Below are 21,959 nucleotides of genomic sequence, written 5' to 3' on the forward strand. Positions count from 1 at the left end.
CATTAATGTGACTTTACATGATTTTTTCCTTTCTCTTTCACTAATCGAGTGTGATGGCTTTCAAACTTTTTAAAGATTTTATTTATCTTTAGAGAGAGGGGATGGGAAGGAGAAAGAGAGGAAGACAAACATCCTAGTGTGAGAGAAACATTGATTGGTTCGTGTATATATATATAAATTACTATATATATATATATAGTAATTGATAATGCTAGTACAGTTGTCCCTATTTCTCTTCTTTTGCCTGCCTCCACCCAGCATCCTCCACTCCCTCAGGCAATCCCCACACCATTGTCCATGTCCGTGAGTCATCCAAAGAAGTACTTTGACCACTCCCGTTTCCTATACTGTACTTTACTTCCCCACCACTATTCTTTAACTACCTATTTGTACTTCTTAATCCTCTCACTTCTTCACCCATTCCCTCACACCCCCTCCCATCTGGTATCCATCAAAAACACTCTTCGTATCCATGCTTCTGTATCTGTTCTTACTGTCTACTTAGTTTGTTTTTTAGATTCAAATGTTGGCAGATATGAATTTATTGACATTTTATTGTTCATAGTTTTTATCTTCTTTACTTTTCTGATATTGCCTGTTGTGTTATATAACTTTTAAAGCCAGTTATTCACTGATAGCAATTTGTACTTCTAGGTTTGTTTTTCAGGCACAAACATATTAAATCATACTTACACAGTATTTCACAACTTGGATTTTGTTTGTTTCTTAATTTGTTTGGCACCTAATATGTTACTGTGGACACTGTGTCTTGAGATGTAATGTAGCGTGGTCAGTAAGAACATGGATACCAAGCCAGACTGGATTCAAATGCCATCACCTTTGCCAATTACTTGGCCACACTTAGGACAAGTTACTTAAGTTTTCTCTGCCTCTGTTTTCTTATCTCTTAACATGGAAATAATAATTGTAGCTACCTCATACAGTGTTGTGAAGATTAAATAATGCCTCGACATGTGTGTGCATATGAATGTTAGCTGTTATCACTAGTATTAACTTCATTCTTTATCACCACTATATAATCCCCATGTTTTGAAAGTGTAACATTGTATTTAATCAGTCCCTTATTTGATATATATTTAGGTTGTTTCTAATTCTTCACTGTTACAAACAGTAATAGCCTAGGGTTGAGTGTGTGTTTGCACATTTGTGTAATTGTTTCACAAAATAAATACATATATACAGATTTTGTGAATCTAAAATATAATCTTGCATGCACCAAGGTACACTTGTACCAACTGTATCAGTAATTGTTTCCTTACACTCTTGCTAATGCTGGATATTATCAGGCTTCAGTATCTTTCTTTTCTTCCAGTATTTTATGGTTGATGGAGTAGTTCCTTCCCCTGTACCTACACCATATTCACATTTTTATTCTATCTGCAGTATATTAAGATAGTGATCTATTTTTTCAAATGAGTTTATTTCCATCACCTCCCATCTCTTCCCAACTGATTTGAAATGCTATGTTTGTTATGTACCAAATTCTCATATATACCTTGACCTCTTTCTATACATTTAATCTCTTCTATTGGCCTGTCTATTCCTATTAAAAGTGCCATCTGCTTTTACTCATTGTAGCTTATACCTTTTGATATGTTAATAAGCCCACTACGCACATACTCAAGTGTACACACATTGTTCATCTGTATTAGGAACACCTATTTTTTCATATAAACTACAGAATAATTTTATTGGGTTTTGAAAATAATACCCACTGGGGTGTTTCAAAATTAAAAGTATAGATTATTTTGGAATGAATTTGTATTTTTACAATAATGAGGTTTAGAACTTAAAATGTCTATTTTTTAAATATATTTTACTGATTATGCTATTACAGTTGTCCAATTTTCCACCCCTTTATCCCTCTCTGCCTTGCACCCCCCTGCCACCCACATTCTCCCCCCTTAGCTCATGTCCATGAGTCATGCATATAAGTTCTTTGGCTTCTCTATTTCCTATACTACTCTTATTTACCCTATTTTATACCTACCATTTATGCTTCTTATTCCCTGTATCTTTCCCCCATTCTGCCCCATCCCTACCCCTCCCCCTCTGCTAATAACCCTCCATGCGATCTCCATTTCTGTGATTCTGTTCCTGTTTTAGTTGTTTGCTTAGGGGGTTTTTTTGTTTGTTTGTTTTAGGTTCAGTTGTTGATAGTTGTAAGTTTGTTGTCATTTTACTGTTCATATTTTTTATCATCTTCTTTTTCTTAAATAAGTCTCTTTAACATTTCATATAATAAGGGCTTAGTGATGATGAACTTCTTTTAACTTTATCTTATCTGGGAAGCACTTTATCTGCCCTCCCATTCTAAATGAAAGCTTTGCTGGATGGAGTGATCTTGGATGTAGGTCCTTGCCTTTCATGACTTTGAATGCTTCTTTCCAGCCCCTTCTTGCCTGTAAGATTTCTTTTGAAAAATTAGCTGATAATTTTATGGAAACTCTTTTGTAGGTAACTGTCTTCTTTTGCTGCTTTTAAGATTCTCTCCTTATCTTTAATCTTGGGCAATATAATTACAATGTGCCTTTGTGTGTGCTTCCTTGGGTTCAACTTCTTTGGGACTCTCTGAGTTTCCTGGAAGTCTATTTTCTTTACCAGATTTGGGAAGTTCTCCTTCATTATTTTTTCAAATAAGTTTTCAATTTCTTGCTTTCCCTCTTCTCCTTCTGGCACCCCTATGATTTGGATGTTGGAGCATTTAAAAATGTCCTGGAGGTTCCTGAGCCTCTGCCCATTTTTTTGAGTTCTTGTTTCTTCATTGTGTTTCCAGTTGAATGTTTATTTCTTCCTTCTGCTCTAAATTGTTGATTTGAGTCCCGGTTTCCTTCCGGTCACTGTTGGTTCCCTGTATGTTTGCCTTTATTTCACTTTGCATAGTCTTCACTTTTTCCTCTGTTTGGCAACAATAATCAGCCATTTCTTTGAGCATCATGATTACCAGTGTTTTGAACTGTGCATCCGATAGGTTGGTTGTCTTTTCATTGCCTAGTTCTATTTTTGGAGCCTCGATCTGTTCTTTCATTAGGGTCATAGTTTTTTTTGTCTTAGCACAGCTGTTACATTTTAAGGGCTGGAGCCTTAGGTATTATCCAGGGTGGGGCAACCCACTTCTCTTGATTGTGGTGTTGTAAGTCAGGGAGGGGTCCAAGAGGGAACAGTCCTGCTTGCTGTGCTCTCAGCTGGCTTTCAGTCACTTCCTTTGCTATCCACAAGCAAATTGGGCCCTTCTGGTGCTGATTCCCGGGTGGGTGGGTCTCTCCAATGAATTCTCCTGTGAGGCTGGGAGTTTCTTATGTTGTGGTAACTGTCACAGGTTTTTATAGCCAGAGGTTTTGAAGCTTTATTTCCACGGGCGAGAACCCTGGGTTCCTCCATCTGTCTCACTCCCTAGTTGTTCTTCCTGATTGTCCACACTCAAACGTGGGACCTTCTGGTCCACAAGCTGCCCCCTTGCTTGTGGGAATTCACCAGCTGCTGCTTCATATGCCCAGTCCTCTAGCCACTGCCTTGCTGGACGTCCTCTCCACCCCTCCTACCAGTGTTAGTGAATGTTTCTTCTTTAACTCCTTGGTTGTCGACTTCCATACAGTGATTTTCTGTCAGTTCTGGTTATTTTTTTGTTTTTAAATTTGCTGTTGTCCTTCTTTTGGTTGTGTGAAGAGGCAAAGTATGTCTACCTACACCTCCATCTTGGCAGGAAGTCCTAAAATGTCTATTTGTTCAGGGTTTTTGTTTTTTAATATCTTACACATTTGTTATAAAGTATATTCCTGTGTATTCTGTACATTTTTGGTGAGGGTTTTTTTTTTTTGCCATTTTGAACGTGTCCTTTTTTTTCCATTACCAGGTTTAATAATGTATAAGTTACTAATACGTGTGTGTGCACATGTACACACTCAGCCTTTTGTACTCTTTAATACTTCTGAAGTTCTCTTAAATTTTTTGACCTTACATTATATGCAAACAATAAATTTCATGTTTCTAATGTTTATGCCACTTGCTTCTTTTTTCTTAATTTATCATAGACTGGACTCTAGAATGATGTTCAGTGACTGTGATGATAGCAGGCATCTTTGTCAGTTCTTATTATGTATATATAATTCACTTAAAAATGTTAATGACTTTTTTGTGTTTATCACATTATTAGCTCTAATCAGCTTTACCTCAAGGCTTCTTTTATATTAAGACAGAGAGTACTTGGGAAAGTGTAAGATCTTTTCCTACTCTGGAAACAGTAAGAGCATAGTCGTTAGCTAAGAATAAAAAGTATAACAACTATTTCAATCCCTGGCAGTTTTGATGTAAGGTGAAAGATACACCCTCTCCCTCTGAATCCAGTGCCATGTTAACAGTTACAAAGTTTGGTTGCAAAATAATACAATATATGCCACTTTTATGTACCCTGAAAATGAATAATAGGCTGGGCTTCACCTTCTTAGATACTGTTTTGTCAACTGCAAATAGGTGTTGCCACCTGTGTCCTGGGAAGCTAGACCTGAGTGCTCCTGATGTGGGTTAGACCTCTGCCAGTTTTCCCTCAGCCTCTTTGCCTCTCTGAGCAAGCCAGTGTCAGTGTTTCCTTCGACCCCAGAAATGCTGAGTTTATCTATTCGAGTAGGGCTGAAGGTCAAGTATAAGAGATTGTTCAAGTGTATCAGACTTCAAGTTAACTCTGTTCTCTTAACAGTTTAACTCTACCTGGGCAATAGAAAGCCAGAAATTTTAAATAATCCTAAGTGTAATCAAGAATTAAATGTGTTGGCTTAGTTTTCTTTGACCTGTTAGCTGTTTTTCATTCACAGGTAAAAATTACACTATGGAGAATTATTTTATTGCTGTGAAAAAAGAGAAGATCTTATATATTTTCTTAATATTAGGAAAGAGTTTGCCTTTTGTTCACCCCTACCAGTTCCTGTATTTATTGGTTGTATGGCATTTTTAAAATTTTCAATTTGCATTTAAATTTTAGTTGAAGTAATCAGGCTTAAGTTTTTCAGTAGTCATAATCTAGTTAGATTTATGTCTCTTTTTCCTAACTTAGTAATATTAATATTTTCCCTAGTTTTTTTATTATGAAAAATATCAAACATAAGAGAGCTATCTTGCTGAATGTTCTGGATATGTGATTGTTTCTTCATGATTCACATATGAACTTTTAATTATCGTAGTCTTCATGATTTAGTTCTGTTTCCCAAGAATAATTTGTATATAATAGTCATGACACATAATGTTAATATTGACCTTATTCCATTTCAGTCTGTTACTGAATGTGATCTTAGCAGAGAGATCTTATAACTAATGGCTTTGAGAACAGGATCCTAATTTGAGAATATCTGTGTTCTCTCTCCATTCCTAACACAGATTTTCTTTGTGGCCTTAAGTGAATTACACAACTCTTTTGCTTATGTTATAAAACAAGCATAATTACCTACCTTATTCTGATTGATGGTTATGAAACATAAAAGATATAAAGCATAACTAAAATGGTATTATAGAAATGATTGTGATACTTTTTTGGTTCTTCCAAGCAAGCTTCCATTTAGCATAAGCGTTAAATTCTCAGCAGATATTTCTTGCCTCATATTTACATTTACATCTGAAAGGAAGGAAACCTTAAATGCCTTCTGTGTGGTAAGCACTATGTTAGATTCTTCAAACTGTCTTCTCATTGAGTTTTGAAGCTTCCATTCTAACTTGTGAAATAGGTGAGTTCCTATTTCCATTTTGCATACAAGGAAACTAAGCATCAGAAGTGTTTAGTAATTTGTTCTATATTACAAACCTAGTAAGCCAGAGCCAGACTATGAACCCAGATATTTTTAAATTTTCTAAGCTGAGCTTTTTCATGAGAACGCTTCTGAATACTTTTGAATGTCATATATATTGAGGAAAATCTCTCCAAGAAAAGTTGGTAGCTACTAATGAAGAATTTACACCAACTTCTGACCAAAATCATTTAACAAGTAGACAATGTTTTTAACTTCATTAATTTTCCAGTTACATTACATCTTCTGTCGCTGATTCTGTTTTAGAATGTTGGCAAAGGATGAACTGATGACCATACTTCAGAAATGTTTCAACGTTTTAAAGTCCTCTTCTGAAAAGCAGCTTGGCAGCTCAGCAAAGAGAATAGAAGAGCTCCTGGCCCAGTTTCAAAGCCTTGATGGTAAGAAGATAATATCTTGCCAATTTTACTAGCCGTGACAGTCATATAACTGAAATGACATGGAAAACCCATGTTCTGGTGTATTGAGAGGTGAGGGGATAAAGTAGTTCATGATCAGTCAGTATACCAAGCCTCAGAACATCACACTTTGACAGTCCCAGACAGGCCAAATGGTTCTTTTCCAGCTTTGGTTAAACAATAAAAAGTATCAAATGGGCATTACAAACAAACAAACAAAGAAACACATTCTTTCTCCAGATGACAGTTTGGAGGACTTACCTTTAAAAAGCAGGGTTGGAAAAAAATTTAAAAAGCGGGGTGAGGGGAGCAAAAAAAAAAATATCAAGATAGACAAGAGTAGCAGGGACATCATAATTAAGGACTCCTTTTAGATTTTTTTCTTAAGCTTTTCATCAAATTCTTTACAGATTTCAAAAACATTGCACAAATCATTTATAAGCCTGAAAAACAATAGCCCTGAACTGCTTTCACAGCCCTGAGGCTCATTGGTATGCTGATTACTAAAATATGCATGAGTCTCGCTTTAATCGGATTTACAAGTGTAAATGAATCAAGGCAGCCTGGCATTTCTGTGTTGAAGGGTTGCCAATTTCCGTTATTTTCATGACCCCCACATTTTTAGCACCAAAGTATGATATTCCTTTGGTAAAACAAAAAACAATAAGCGTGCACTTTTTACTTGCCCCTGTTTAGGAAAAAATTTAATGGAGTTTGGAGGAAGAGGCAGCTTGGTGTACAATGCACACACGTCTGTGTGCTTACTGCACATGGTATAGTGAAAATATTTTACTTGGAATGCCCATATCAATCTTTGTTATGTTTGGCGAGAGTTCTTTTGCCTGGAAAAGCCTTTAGATTTAGGAAACCACTTTTTGTTGAAGTCCCTCCCTTCTCTTCCCTAGCTGTGGTGTTAGGTACTTTGATGGGTGCTCAGTTAATGGAAGATGAAAGAGTTTGAAGTGGCAAGAACAGGCCGAATGAGGAAGTACTCCAAGGACTATGGGGATTGGTCCCTTCCAAGTTGTGTGTAGGCATTTCTTTTTTGTACTACAACGTGAGTTTAATCATTTTTAAAAGGCTGTAAATTGGTAATCATAGAGATCATTGTTTAGTGGCATACATAACAAAGCCTGGGAAGGGAAAATAACTTGCTCAAGATCCCACAGCTAGCTAGCACTCAGATCAGAGCCCGCCCACCTTTCTCAATCACCAGCTCACTGTTTTTTTCCCCCCAGATTCACAATTTAAATCCCCCCTAATCGTGGTCACTAGGACATTGAGGGTCCAACTTTAAGGACATAAATAGGATAAAAGACTTAGGAGAATTTAAGATAAATTAGGTAGATTTCAAGCTTACATAAAATTAGACTCAGATTTTTGTAAAATGAGACTGCACATAATTTTAATTAGAGTTCATGTAACAAACTAGTGAACAAATTCTGTATGCCCTAATACTAAATGAAGGAATGTAACTTAATGGGAAGGCTGGAGATTAAGATGATTGGCAGTGTAAAGAATAAAAAATTTTATAAGTAGAAGCAAAACCAGTATTTTGAAGAAATGTTTTTATTTCTCCATTTCTAAAGGTGACACATTGTTAATAATAAAGTAAAATTGAAACCTCCTACACTGGACAAGTAGAAATAGTTGACTTTATGCTGTCTCTGGATCCTTAACACTTAATACATATTATTAGAGTCTGGTTTTAAAATTATATTTGAAGTGTTAAGTAGGTCAGATTTATTTTTAAGGCTCTGCTACATGTTAATGAAATGGGATAAAGAATTTATTAGATATTTTAACCTTAAATTATATCTTCCTTGAATCAAGAATTATCCAGAGTTAAAAAGAAATCTGTTATGTGAGAACAATGTCGATTCTCCAGCTGCATCCTGTGAGAGTGAAGTTTCCAGAACCTGCCCTGCATGAACAGGGGTTACTAGAGAACCTCATTCTCTCCGGAAGCACACCTTTGACCAGATATGATTTACTGTTGCCTTTACTAAAGAACAAAGATGCACTTTGTGTTGTAGATTTCAAAACTTTTATGTTCCTTTAATAACACTTTTTTCTTTTTCTTTTTTTTTTAAAGATTTTATTTATTTTTTATTTTTAGGGAGGGAAGGGAGGGGGGAGAGAGAGAGAGATCAATGTGCGGTTGCTGGGGGTTATGGCCTGCAACCCAGGAATGTACCCTGGCTGGGAATTGAACCTGGGACACTTTGGTTCCCAGCCCGCGCTCAATCCACTGAGCTACGCCAGCCAGGGCTAATAACACTTTTTTCAAAGAAAGTGCATTGGGACATCAAGGCCAAACTTGACAGTGTGTTAGGTTTATGTTGTTTGTTAACTTGACATTATCAAAGGAACAAAATTTGAATTTGTTTATTTTTTAGAAGCTGTGTGTAACAGCACAAAGATTTAATGCTTTTTGCTGTCGGTTTTGGAGAGGGGGTGTTTTGTTTTCATTGTGGTCACATTTTTAAAATCCAGTAGCTGTTTTTTTCAAGGCCCTCTTGCAGCATAACTTATTATTTATTGACCTTCAGTTTCAAGACAAATCGTTTATCTGATGGGCCCTTGATTCCCTGCCATTTTTTTTAAAAAGATGAAACTTTATTTCTTTTGGAGTAGAAATGGTGGTGTTAGGGTGGTCACTGACACGCTGGGGATACAATTCACAAAGTGCAGAGAGTAAAGGTTTTTATATTTACTTTTCCAAGGGAGGGAAGGGGCTAGGTGTAGAGATATGCATGCACCGGCAGGGGCTGTGAGTTTTTATCTGGTAATAGAGTGGTTGTAGAGCAGGATGTTTCAGTTAGGCTGCAACTTTTTTCGCTGTTATCTTTGGGTGTAGGGTTAGGTCCTGTGGTTGTGGTCTGGTATGTGTTTTGTGGGTTCCAGAGCCTCTGCACCTTCAGGATGCTTACAGTAATTTGCTAGTCTTGAGGATAGACTCATAAAACTATTAGGGTCAGCTGTGCTTTATGGGGTCCAGCCAGCTCTGAGAAAGAGGGCCTGAGAGTGGCTTTTGTCCTCTTAGTTGGTTCTCTTGACTTGATTGAATTAAACCTAGTTGCTGTGTATTGGTTTTTTATTTAAAGCAGAAGCCAAAGAGGAAGAAGATGCTTCTGGGTCACAGTCAAAGGGGCTTCAGAAGACAGACCTGTATCATCTTCAGAAGGTCAGGTCACACTTTCTTTTCCTTCCAACTACATCCTGTAACACTCCCTTTTTTTGGTGTATACTTTAGATTAACTCTGCCTGGATGTTTTTATTTTCCTTTTAAAACCACAAGGAGGAACAAAGCCGACTTTGTAACTCACTTATAAATTAAACATCCTGTTTATCCCACTGCCATTCTCATTTCCATGGACAGCCCTCAATTTGCTAGCGGAGGTAGGTGAAAGCTCTTCCTGCATCCTCAGAGAAAGAAAACTAACTAGCAGGAAGGTAAAATGGAAACATAGTTGCACAAAAGAATCAGATTATCTGATGTATTTATTTGTTTTTATGTTGAGCCTACCTCATTTGTTCTAGGTACTTTCCTTGATTTTTTTTTAATGCCTATTTAGTGTAGAGGAGAAATTGAGCCACAGAATATCCAATATAATCTTTTTCAGACAGTTCTAACTTTAGAATCTTGGTTGTCGAAGTGTAGAACCTTTTTTGTACAATACGATGCCAAGTTATGATAAATGTAGAGTGAAATTTCAGTCTAAGAAAAACAAAACTCATGGATCCTGTTCTGTTAGCATGGCAAAAGGGCAAGGTTTATCTTCCTTCTTCCCCTTCTGGCAAGTCCTTTACTTAAATAAAGTAATGAGTTGTGGATAGTGAGCACTCTGCCGTATAACTTAGTAATGAAGTGAACTAACTGCCCTTTTCCTTTTCCTCTTTCCCTGAAAATTCATTGATATTTGAAACAAAACACCTAGGAAAAGAGATTCTTCCCAGACCTTATAAATAAGAAACAATTCATTTTTTGATCTTTCTCATTTGGTTCTTTCTTGCACATTCTGTCTTGTGGAAAGGGCATCCATCACCTATCTCTGCCTGAGCCACAGAGTTCCCTTCTGAGGGATTTTCTTTCTCGCAATCACCAGAAAAGATGTGTTCTTTCCATTCACAGTCCTTATTGGAAATGAAGGAGTTAAGAAGAACAGGCAAGAAGCAGACCAAGTTTGAACTACTGAGAGAAAAAGTTGTGAACTTCATTGATGGTCTGGTGCGGTGAGTCTGTTGCTCTTAAGAGCTGAAAGTCAGGCTATCTTCCCAAATAACACTGTTGTGATAGCTGTCCATAGCCATTCCAGGACATTTTTCGCTGGATTAGGCTTTATGCTTTTTGGGTTCCTCCTTCCATCTAAGAATTGTAATTTTGTTTTTCCATTCTTATGATGATTTAGTGCATTCTTTTACTACCAGTTAAAGAATACAGGTTTAAATGTGATCTCGCTCATTAGGTTCTAGCAGAGAGAGGTAGTGGTGGAAACAGTGTTTCTCCCGTTTCCAATAACAAACTGTTTGCATGGCACTTCATCCATTATCTTTGCTAGGAGTATGCTGGACCTGGGCTAAGCCCAGAAGATAGCCATAATGTCCTGTTTCATCCTGAGTAAAGAACATAATGCTAAAGAATAGCATTATGGCAATTCATGTTAAGAAATGCACTCATAGTAAATTTAGAAGTCTGCCAGTCCTGCCTATATTTTAAGGTGATTTTTTTGAAACTCGGATCATTGCTATAGGAAAACATGAGCAGTGTGGAAAAGAAAATGATTTAATAGTTAAAAAGTAGGACAAATTCGTTATTTATCATTGATTATTTTTTAATGGCAATTCAAACTCAACAGCAGGCTAGGCACTGAATAGAATCACATACTTAAAAAAGTAGCTCAGTTACAAGACAGAGAGTGGTTTTCTGATAAATTACTTGACCTTCTTGGAAGTGAAAAGTTCAGTTTTCCAGGACAGTGTAGGGACAGAGTCATTGTTCCTAGTCATTGGGGAAAAATTACTAATGTCACGAAAGAGGTCCAAATGATCAACCAAGTATGACAGAGGGAGGAGAAGTGTGTCATGTAGAAGTGATACAATGCAATGTTGAACTGACCTACTAGCCAGAAATGACCTTATAGAGCTGAGTTAATCTTGCCCTAATGGCTTTCTTGTTGTAGTTTCTAGCCCCAAGTTCCTGGCTCTTCCCTTTTACCAGGTTGTGACCATGGTAGCTGCTAAAAATAATTTTGCAATGTTATGTAGCCTAATTTCTAGGCCAAATGTCAGGTTCCTTTTCGAGTTCTCACCAATCCTAAATTGTAGGCACTGAAACCAAACAAACATTTCCCTTTTGTGATCTTTGACCTAATATGTCTATTTACCTTCTGAGTAGTTACTGAAGTAAAGCTCAGCATGACTGAAATATTGTTAAATCACAAAAATTTCCATATTAGGATTGACTTTCTTTACCAGACTGGCAGGATGGAAGAGATTAAGATTTGTAGTAAATTAGAGTAAAAGGGACCCCAGGAATCATGTGGCAGCTAAAGCCCAGAGAGAAGGCTATGACTGGAAAGTCACATCTCCCAGTATGCAGACATCCCCAGAAGGCCCTCTCTATTTCTCCATACTGTCCCTAAGGAGCAGTCACATAACAGATGTTTGAACCGAGCTTAGAGTTCTAGAGAAATGTGGAGGAGGAAGATCCAGAGCTGTTCAAACAAGCAATATATACAAATAGACCATGAAACTTTTTGCTGAGCTGGAGATGAAAAGGACAGAGAGAAGCCAAAGAGATGCATGAAAGGAAGTGGAAAAGGAAAGAAGAGACTGATCTGAAAAAGCTAAATGGGAGAGGGAGTAGCAGAAAAACACTGAGGGACAGTGGAGAGGGCCGTGTGGACAGCTGGTGAAACTTCCAAACAAATACAGAGGGGAAGAAAGAGAAGAAAATTGGACCTTCCTGAAACCACCAAAAGTAAAAATGGAGCAGTTTTGAGTGACCCCCTGGGGTTGCAACACAGACCCTTCCCCCACCTGTGTCCTCTCCTACTTTCAAGGACTCATTCTTTCCTCCCATTACCACCCCAGCATAGGGTATTTGCTTTTTAGTCCATTTTTTTTAATATATTTTATTGATTATGCTATTACAGTTGTCCCATTTCCCCCCTTCTCTCCCCTCCACCCTGTACCCCCCTCCCACCCACATTTCCCCCTTTAGTTCATGTCCATGTGTCATACTTATGAGTTCTTTAGTTTCTACATTTCCCGTACTATTCTTGCCCTCCCCCTATCTATTTTCAACCTACATTCTATGCTACTTATTCTCTATACCTTTTCCCCCTCTCTCCTCCTCCCACCCCCCTGCTGCCTAACCCTCCATGTGCCCTCCATTTCTGTGGTTCTGTTTCTGTTCTAATTGTTTACTTAGTTTCTTTTGGTTTTGCTTTAATATTTGGTGGTTGTTAATATTTGTGAGTTTGCTGTCCTTTTACTATACATGTCTTTTCTTTATCTTCTTTTCTTAGATAAGTCCCTTTAGCATTTCATAAAATAAGGGCTTGGTGATGATGAACTCCTTTAACTTGACCTTATCTGAGAAGCACTTTATCTGCCCTTCCATTCTAAATGAGAGCTTTGCTGGATAGAGCAATCTGGGATGTAGGTCCTTGTCTTTCATGACTTGGAATATTTCTTTCCAGCCCCTTCTTGCCTGTAAGGTCTCTTTGGAGAAATCAGCTGACAGTCTGATGGGAACTCCTTTGTAGGTGACTGTCCCCTTACCTCTTGCTGCTTCTAGGATTCTCTCCTTCGTTTTTACCTTGGCTAATGTAATTATGATGTGCCTTGGTGTGTTTCTTCTTGGGTCCAACTTCTTTGGGGCTCTCTGAGCTTCTTGGATTTCTTGGAAGACTGTTCCCTTTGCCAGGTTGGGGAAGTTCTCCTTTATTATTTGTTCAAATACGTGCTCAATCTGTTGCTTTTCCCCTTCCGATTCTGGTACCCCTATAATTTGGATATTGGAACGTTTAAAGGTGTCTTGGATGCTCTTAATATTTTTCTCAATTTTTTGAATTCTTATTTCATCATGCTTTCCTGCTTGGTTGATTCTATCTTCCTTCTGGTCCACTGTATTGTTTTGAGACTCATATTCCTTCCTTTCACTGTTGGCTCTCCTCCGCTTGTCTTCCTGCATCTGTTTTATGGTAATCTGCATTCTTTCATCTAGATTTCGTCCAAAATCAACCAGTTCCGTGAGCTTTCTGATCACCAGTGTTTTGAACTGCGCATCTGATAGATTGGCTAATTCTTGGTCGCTCAAAAGGATGAGTCCTGGGGGACTGATCTGCTCTGTTGAAAACATGGTTTTTTTTTTCCGTCTCTCCTTTTTTTTTTCTGGTCTGGTTGCTCTTGTTATGGTGGGGGGCGGAGCCTTAGGTGCTCACCGGGGCTGGGCACCCCAGTCGCTAGATTGTGACGTTATATGTGGCGGTGGGGCGGGAGCGGGGCGGGAGAAAACAATGGCGGTAGTTCCGTTCTCCTGATCTCAGACCCTTGTCTGAGCTTCTGGGCCACGAGTTCTGCCCTGGTCCACAATCGCTACCCCTCTGGGTCTGCCAGCCGCAGCTTGCGTACTCAGGGATCACCTCTGCGTTCTTGCGCCCCCGTATGGCTTTTGCGCCGATTTCGCGCCAAACCTTCCCCTGACCTCCGCGCGCCGCCTACCCGAGCCAGCCCCGCGCCCGCCTGGATCGTCTTCTCCTACCAGTCCGGATGAATGCGTCTACTTCAACCTCTTGGCTGCCCGACTTCCATTCAGATAAATCCTCTGCCCGATCTGGGTGTTATTCTGATAGTAAATTATTGTTGTAAATTATTGGTTTTCTAATCTTGGTTGTACGAGGAGGTACGGTGCATCCACCTATTCCTCCATCTTGCCGGAAGTCTCAGCCATTTTTGTTTTCAATGTGATTTAATATCAATCACAATAATTCTTTTGTACATTGAAATAAGAGGCTCAGTTTAAAAAGAAACATTCTTCCACCTTCTACCGCCAAGCAAACCAAGATTGGAAGGTGCCACTGTTGGTACTGCCTTGTTTCCAGAGCCTGTAATGTAATGTTTTGTACTTCACTGAATTGCGCTGGTTAGAAACATTGCAGTTTGTGGAAATCACCCAATTAAACATGTTGCTTAAAAAAAGTAAACATAAGCAATAGATTCTGGAAGGCAGGGTTTCCAGCATACCATGAGCAGCTCTTGCTGAAACAGTGGAGACTAAGTTGCCGCTTTCTAAGTTACCAGCTTCAATTTTGTTGCCCTTGGTGATACTTAATGGTTCTACCACTTCTTAAAACTACCTCTCTGATCTGAGCCCAAAATGAGCAGCATCGTGCATGCAGTTCTCTAGTGTCAGACCTTATTGCTTATTCTCACAGCAAATAAGCTGCAGAAATATATTTCTGTGCCATCCTCCAGGTTTGTAGTTTGGATAAAACATCTAATGTATGATACTTTGTCACTGTTGTTCATCTAATTTTGCCCAGTGGAAACAAAATACAGCAAATAAATATATTGCCTCTGATGGATATCCCTTGAGGAGATTAAAAAAAAAAAACAAAAACAACAACAACAACAAAACCCTACCTGTTCCCTTGGGAATTACCTGAATTTCTGAACATTGAAAACAAAAATGTTAAAAAGGGAGGGGAGTATAAATGTGAGACAATTTTTTCTGAAATTGACTATCTGGTTGCCTTGTTAGCCTTCCAGTCCTTATCACATAGCAGGGACTTCAATAGGGTCTTTCATGATTGGGGAGAAGCAGCCTGAGATTCATACAGGAAGAATTTATGGTCAGAAATTATAAATGGGTAGCCTGCCCTCCAGGGAGGCACGGCATCACAGTAATCATTCCTGAAGTTACAGCTAAATTAACTTAATCTTGAGTAAGATGTTAGCAGTACTTGAGATACAGAATTCTGATCCTTTCAGCTAAGGGGAAAATTATCATACTCTTTGTAAATAGGCTTCCTCCTGATCAACTCTGCAGAAGTCTACAGAAGTGGACTGAGCAGCGGGGCAGGAGCAAAGTGCACTGTTAATACCTCTTTCACTTTCTCTTCCTCCACTGACCACAGGGGTGGGGCAGGTTTAGTGAGATTTTGTCGACAATGGTATTTTCTCCAGGAAGGAGTGAGCCAGGAGAGGGTAGTTTCCCTGGTGACTGGGCTAAGGTGAATGCTTTGCTCTGCTTGCACTAGTTGGAAAAAGGACCTGACACATACCTGTCACGTGGCCAAAATATTTTAAGGCTAGGAATTGACTAAGCTTCACGAAGCTTTATGAAGGCATGTGAGTTAACTGAGTGACTTACTACTGTCTTTGGGTAGTGTGGACCAATTTGCTACCCTCCAGGCCATCCAAAGAGCAGTGTCACTGTCATGGTTGAGACCAGCTTATGGGCTCATTATACAAAGTGAAACTTTTAATGCTTTATTTTTAAAATTCAGATTTCATTATCATTGGTTTGTTTCTAGTTCATAATTAAGAATTCCAAGTTAACTTTGTTTCAGTAACTGGAATTTTAATATAAACAATTTGCTTGTTTTTCAGTATTCTGAAACAAAAATTTAGCTTTTTGGCCTTCTGCAGTAAAAAGTAATTTAACAAAAAACTTTCCAGGTATCAGTTATATAAATTAAAACATTTTCTGTGGTCCAGAAAGAATTTCCTAGATTCTTTAATTCCAGGCCTGAGGCCTGTTTAATATTGCCAAAAGTTAAATGTTTGCTCTGGTAAGGAATATGAGTATCTATTTTCTAAACAACTTAAGAATTCATTAGTAATTTGAGAAATTCTACTTAAAAATTTTTGAGTAGGTAATTTTATGTATGTGTTTCTAAAGGTTTGAATCAGAACGAATATAGTTTATTACACTCTAAAAAGTTTTGGAAATTTCTAAAAATATATGGAAAAGGTACAATTCTGAGTGGACCTGTCCTGGATTTGATATTTGGATGTTTCATTTTTGTTTTTGGTTGTTGTTGATTTTCCTCTTTAAGTAGATTGCTTAGTCTTACACCAAGGACAGACAAAAATGTTACATTGAAATTAAGCCTGTGCTTATCTAAAAGCTTACACTTCGGCTGTTTCAGAGAACACCTGCTTCCTCCTGAGACACAGCCTCTGCACGAGGTGGTGTACTTCACTGCTGCCCACACCCTTCATGAGCACCTGAATGCTGCTCCGAGAATTGCCCTCCACACTGCACTGAACAATCCTTATTATTATCTCAAGGTAAGAAACAGATTCATTTCTCTGAGTTTATTTTCAGACCCCAGGTACTATGTATCACAAAAATACTGTAAATTCACAATTCTAGTGACCAGGGATTTAGGTGGCAGGTCAGGGTTGCACTTCTTTCAGATACTTTTTATCCTTTGGCTTTAGAGTTTTCTAAGCCAGTGAAAATAACAATGGTCAACCAATGCTGCCAACTTTGGGTCATGTGTAAAAATACCTACCTTTCCATGTGATAATGAATTTCAGATAAACTGAAAAGTGCTGATGGTTTTTGTAGGTGTTAGGATCTGCAGTGTTGACAAGTCTTTTTTTGAGATAACAGCCTTGATAATGGTGTTACAGTAATTCCAAGAATTTAATTTCAAGTGTTGGAAGTGGCAATTCATTGAAAATCCACAAATTCCATAAACTTTTTATGGAAACCATAAATTCATTAGGGTCTCATAAATTTGCAATGTATTAAAATGAAAACAGAAAACTTATGAATAAATAAAAAATATGCTTGTCTTCTATTCCTGGGAGTATTTTAGTGACTGGGAACTAGGAGATTATGACCAAGACCTAGTCCTAAACATGCAGCTGTTGGAGTAGGCAACTCGCTATATAAAACTAGAGTCCATTTTATTACTGGCTTACTAATTTTAGGCTTATTAATGTCTGGTCTTGCTCCTCGTCATTTCTAAAAGGTTTAAATCTTAGTTTACTGTTATTTTTAGAATGAAGCACTGAAAAGTGAAGAAGGCTGCATTCCAAATGTTGCCCCAGACATCTGCATAGCATATAAACTGCACCTAGAGTGCAGCAGGCTAATCAACCTTGTGGACTGGTCAGAGGTAGGTGGGGAAAAAAGAGCAAGCAATGTATCTGTATACCACGCGTGAAAACCCTCCTGGGAGTATATACTTTTGGTGCTTTGAAACTCATGCTTTTTTAATGTCTTGTTGTATTTGGAAAGTATAAATCACCTCATACTTCAAAAATTCCTCCAGAATAGCAGCTTAACTGCTCAACAGTCCCAATCCCAATCCCCTGCACTCTGATCTCACACACCTCAACCAAGCCAGTGGTGCATTCACACCAGGTCAGAATATGGGATCAAATCCCAGTTAACAGTTAAGGAAAAGCTGAGCAATACAGGTAACTTTTGTTACTCTGTAAAATAAGTGTATTAACCAGCATTTCCCTTATTGCATAAAAGAAAAAAAATCACATTCAAATAACCAAAGTAGCAATCAGGAAGTACAAGGAATACTTGGCAAGAGCATGACACATTGTCATTATTTTAAATTAACTAAAGGCCTTAACTTTCCCTTCTCAAAATATGCATATTATGAAGTTAATTCTGTTGAAGGCTCTATTTTACAGATCTCTCGTCATCACTTAAAAATATTTAAGTTTGGCTTCTTCAAAGAAAAATGGGCATTTTTTGGGGTAATGGAGGTTGGGAATTACAGGATACATGCTAGCCTTTGCTTTTCAATTTCAACTGTTTTTTTCCTCCATACCTTCTTCTCTGAAACGTAAGATTATTCAGGAACTGCTCTATTATCTTTTAATATGTACTTGATTTAAAGTCATCATCATTATGGTTTTGAGAATCTGAAGTTTGTTGTGATTTTTTAAAACGTGCTGGTTAGCAGCAGCAGTGCTTGATCTGGCTTCATACAGAGCCATCAAGTGCAATGAAAGATGTTTGGCAAGAGTAGGGATTTATATTTTCTTCTCTCTTGTCTCTCAAAAGGCTTTTGCAACAGTTGTGACAGCTGGTGAAAAAACGGATGCCAGTTCTGTAACCTCAGAAGAAAGGAACGAAATTATCCAGTATCCTCTTAAAACCATTTCTACAATGTCCAAGTCTACGTATAGAATGTTTAGTTTTCCCAGATCTACATTAGAGATTTATAAAGACATGGTGCAATTTAACCATACCATCCCAGAATGATCCATTTCTAAATATTTAATCCAAATTTAATAAAAAATGAGACCAAATCTAAAATATTTGGTTTAAAACATATCAAGGTTATTTTCCAAAATTCACCAAAAATATCCAAAATTGTCATTATTGAATTCCCTATTTTTATAAGGTTATTAGTATACTTTTAAAAGTGGAAGGGGCACAATTTTCATATATGGGAAAAATTAGAATTAGGTAAGCATCAAGCACTTTTCCATTCATGTCTTACTGGTGGGATTCTAATTACATTTCATGTTTTCCAGTAAGAGTTATAGTTTACTTTAGGAGTACATATTTGAACTACATTTCAGTTTACCAATTAATGTTTTAACATTGAGATTTTAACCTCTTTTTGTCAAACCACAACATGGCCAGTTTCCTTAACTATATATCCTTCAGTGCTCGGTTTATTAGAGCTGTTTCTGAACTAGAACTTCTAGGATTTGTAAAACCTACCAAACGGAAGACTGACCATGTGGCAAGGCTAACATGGGGAGGCTGCTAGAAAGCAAGTGAATGGAGCCAGAAGGATCACAGTTGGCCTAAGAGAAAATGGAGCCCTGGCGTAATTATATACAACTAGATGAAGACAGATGATATAATCCCCATGTGATGTTCAACCAGAAAGTAGACTGCTAATCCCAAACAGGAACATACCAAAACACCTTTGGAGTACTTTAGAATCCAGTAACATGCTTACATTGTAACTAAAACCTCACATTATCACTGTAATTTTCACATCATTAATAAATTATTCTTGAACATAGTATATGAATGTAATAAATGTCCTTACCCAGGAGTATAAATCAGTTGCAATTAATTTAAGAGTACTCATTCTTGCTTCAAGACATTTGGGGACAAATGGGAAAATCTGAATAAGGACTGGATGTTAAATTAGGGAAGTATTTAAGTGGGATGAAGATACCAGAAATAACTACCTTATTCTTAGGAGCTGCAGCATGTATGTTCTTTGAAACACACACACATAAGTGTATACAGCAAATGTGTATGGTATAATAACTCATAACTCTTTTAAGTGTATTAGACTGTTCTGTTAGCTTTCCTACATCTGGATGTTTTCCTAATAAAAATGGGAAAAAGCAAATTCTTGAGTTTTCCTTTAAAGGTTATAGAGCAGAAAAATAGGGTAATAGAGCTAGAGAGGGATTACAGGATCAAAAAATTTTTAATAGCATGTTTACTATGCTTATGGGAATGCTCTAGGAAACAAAATATGCAGGAGAGGATGCTGGGAACTGTCTCTGAGATAAGAATTTGGATCTAATTTTTACCTAAGGCAAACATAGGAACAGAATTGTTGGAACCACATCTGAGTTCAACAGGGACAAATTATTAAGTGCTTAATTAACACCAATTACTGTAAAATTTTGAATGGAATAGATAACCCACATAAGATAATCACTTCCAATTCACAGCATATTAAATTCCAACAGTCCTCCCGTTCTTCAAATTTAAAGCAGTCTCAGGGTAGAACACAGGATCTTTCCTACAAGTTTTCCAGTTAATATTGCTGATTCAATAAATGTCTCATTTGGAAACCATTTTCTTAAGCAGTATAAGTTCTTACTATAAACCAAATTAGCTTTGATATTTTAAACCTCCAGTACATTTTTCTCAGACTGCCTATGCTTGCTTTTCCTCAAAAATACAAAGAATTATATCTGGCAGTGTGCCCTTGTTAACTGGAGATTTACTGAACACATCATAACCTAAAAGTACAGCACCACACCAGCACTGCTTTTTACTGAAATGATAAAACTGTTAGCACACTAAACTCTGTAGATATTTACCTATTAAAAGGAATTCCAAGGATATTTGGGAATTTGGAATCCCCAGGTAATTTATACTGTATAATCTATTGATACAAAGTGTGGCTGGTATTTGGACTTTTCTACTGGGTCCATCTAATTACAACCAAATTTGAGAAGTTGCCACCCCCCCTTTTTTTTCTGGAAATACTTCACATAATACTTTTAGTAAGTAGCCCATAAGCTAGGGCTACTTACATTTTCTAGTAAAATGATAAAGCAGAAATTGGGCCGTGGAAGAAAATTTATTCTTGATCAAAGTTGAATCTAGAAACTTATTACAGGCATACCTTGTTTTACTGCACTTCACACATACTGTTTTCATCAACATTTTGCTGGTGGTGGGCAATACCTACCACCAGTAAAATGAGTACAACTCATTCAAGGTTCAAAATGATGGTTAACATTTTTAGCAACAAAGGATTTTTTAATTAGGGTATATACATTAGGTTTTTGGTTTGTAGGCTGGCACTCAGTCTACTGAGCCACACCAACCCGGGCTAAGTGTGAAAATAACTTTATTATGTACTGGGAAATAAAAAAAAATTTTGTGTAACTCGCCTTGCAATGTGTATTACAGTGGTCTGGGACCACACCCACAATGTCTCCAAGGTATGCCTGTACTTGTAGCTCCATTCAGATTTATTTCCCTTTTAGTCTAGCCTTACAAGTATAAATCTAGTTCTTCTATAAATTCTATAAAAATTTGCACAAGCCTATTTACATGAATTCATCCATTATTTTGCTCTTATATGGGGGATTTTAAAGGGTAAAATGTCTTCGCATTCACCCTACTCCCAGTCCTTCAGATTTTACCTTACTACTTGCTTCCTCCTAAAAATGCTATCCCATTGTGCCACTGGTTCTCAGCTGGGGACCATTTCCTCCCCCTACCCCAACATTTTGGCAGCATCTGAAGGTACATTTTAGTTGTCACAGTGCGGGGTGGGGGGAGGGGATGCTACTGGCATCTAGCGGTGAAGGCCAGAGATGCTGCTAAACATCCTGCTACAGGACAAGCCCACAACATAGAATGATCCTGCTCAATCCTGACTAGTGTGGCTCAGTTGGTTGGGTCACAAGTGAAAGCTCACTAGTTCGATGCCAGGTCCAGGGCACATGCTGGAGTCAACCTATTGATGTTTCTTCCCCTCAGAATCTTTAAAAAAAAAAAAATCTGACTCAAATGATTAAGTGTTGAGGTTGAGATTCTCTACATTATGATGTCCATCAAAACACAGGTAGAATTACCCACTTTACTGATGGCCATTCTGTATTGTACCAATGTTTTTCAAATATGTAATGGGCATATGAATTATTTTAAGATTTTGTGAAAGCCCTATACCTCTTTTGGCCTTGTTTTTAATGAAAGTAAAATGACCAAAAGTTATTTTTTTAAAAAAATCCTTTTTCTTCCATAAATTATGTAAATTACAAATATATGTCCTGGGACATTTATGATTGGAGTATGCTAATAGAATTCACAGAAGAATTCAATGAAGCATTTCCACTCACTTCATATTAGGAAAGCTGTTTGAAAAGCATGTATTGAAAGTGAGTTAAATATGCTTTCATACATCATCATTAAAAAAGCAAAACACCTGGATCCTAACTGGTACCTGTGAAGTCAATTCCACAGCTGTTAAAATTGATG

General features: G+C 37.6%; 1 protein-coding gene across 3 annotated transcripts in view; it reads left to right on the top strand.

The window, feature by feature from the left end:
* ORC3 (origin recognition complex subunit 3) overlaps nt 1-20,038 on the top strand; it is a 63,553-nt gene extending 43,515 nt beyond the window's left edge. For 2 of the 3 annotated variants that reach the window (XM_028509406.2, XM_036024446.1), the window contains 7 exons: nt 6,060-6,193; nt 9,319-9,398; nt 10,347-10,447; nt 16,375-16,516; nt 17,239-17,355; nt 18,264-18,343; nt 18,876-20,038. In XM_028509406.2, coding sequence (XP_028365207.1) covers nt 6,060-6,193; nt 9,319-9,398; nt 10,347-10,447; nt 16,375-16,516; nt 17,239-17,355; nt 18,264-18,343; nt 18,876-18,981 — 760 coding nt within the window. In that variant the 3' untranslated portion in view covers nt 18,982-20,038. The remainder of the gene's footprint in view (nt 1-6,059; nt 6,194-9,318; nt 9,399-10,346; nt 10,448-16,374; nt 16,517-17,238; nt 17,356-18,263; nt 18,344-18,875) is intronic. The other variant, XM_028509407.2, reaches the window with a different exon arrangement.
* Nucleotides 20,039-21,959: the final 1,921 nt, after the last annotated feature.

This window comes from Phyllostomus discolor, chromosome 4 (assembly GCF_004126475.2).
Source record: "Phyllostomus discolor isolate MPI-MPIP mPhyDis1 chromosome 4, mPhyDis1.pri.v3, whole genome shotgun sequence".
NCBI classification, from domain to species: domain Eukaryota; kingdom Metazoa; phylum Chordata; class Mammalia; order Chiroptera; family Phyllostomidae; genus Phyllostomus; species Phyllostomus discolor.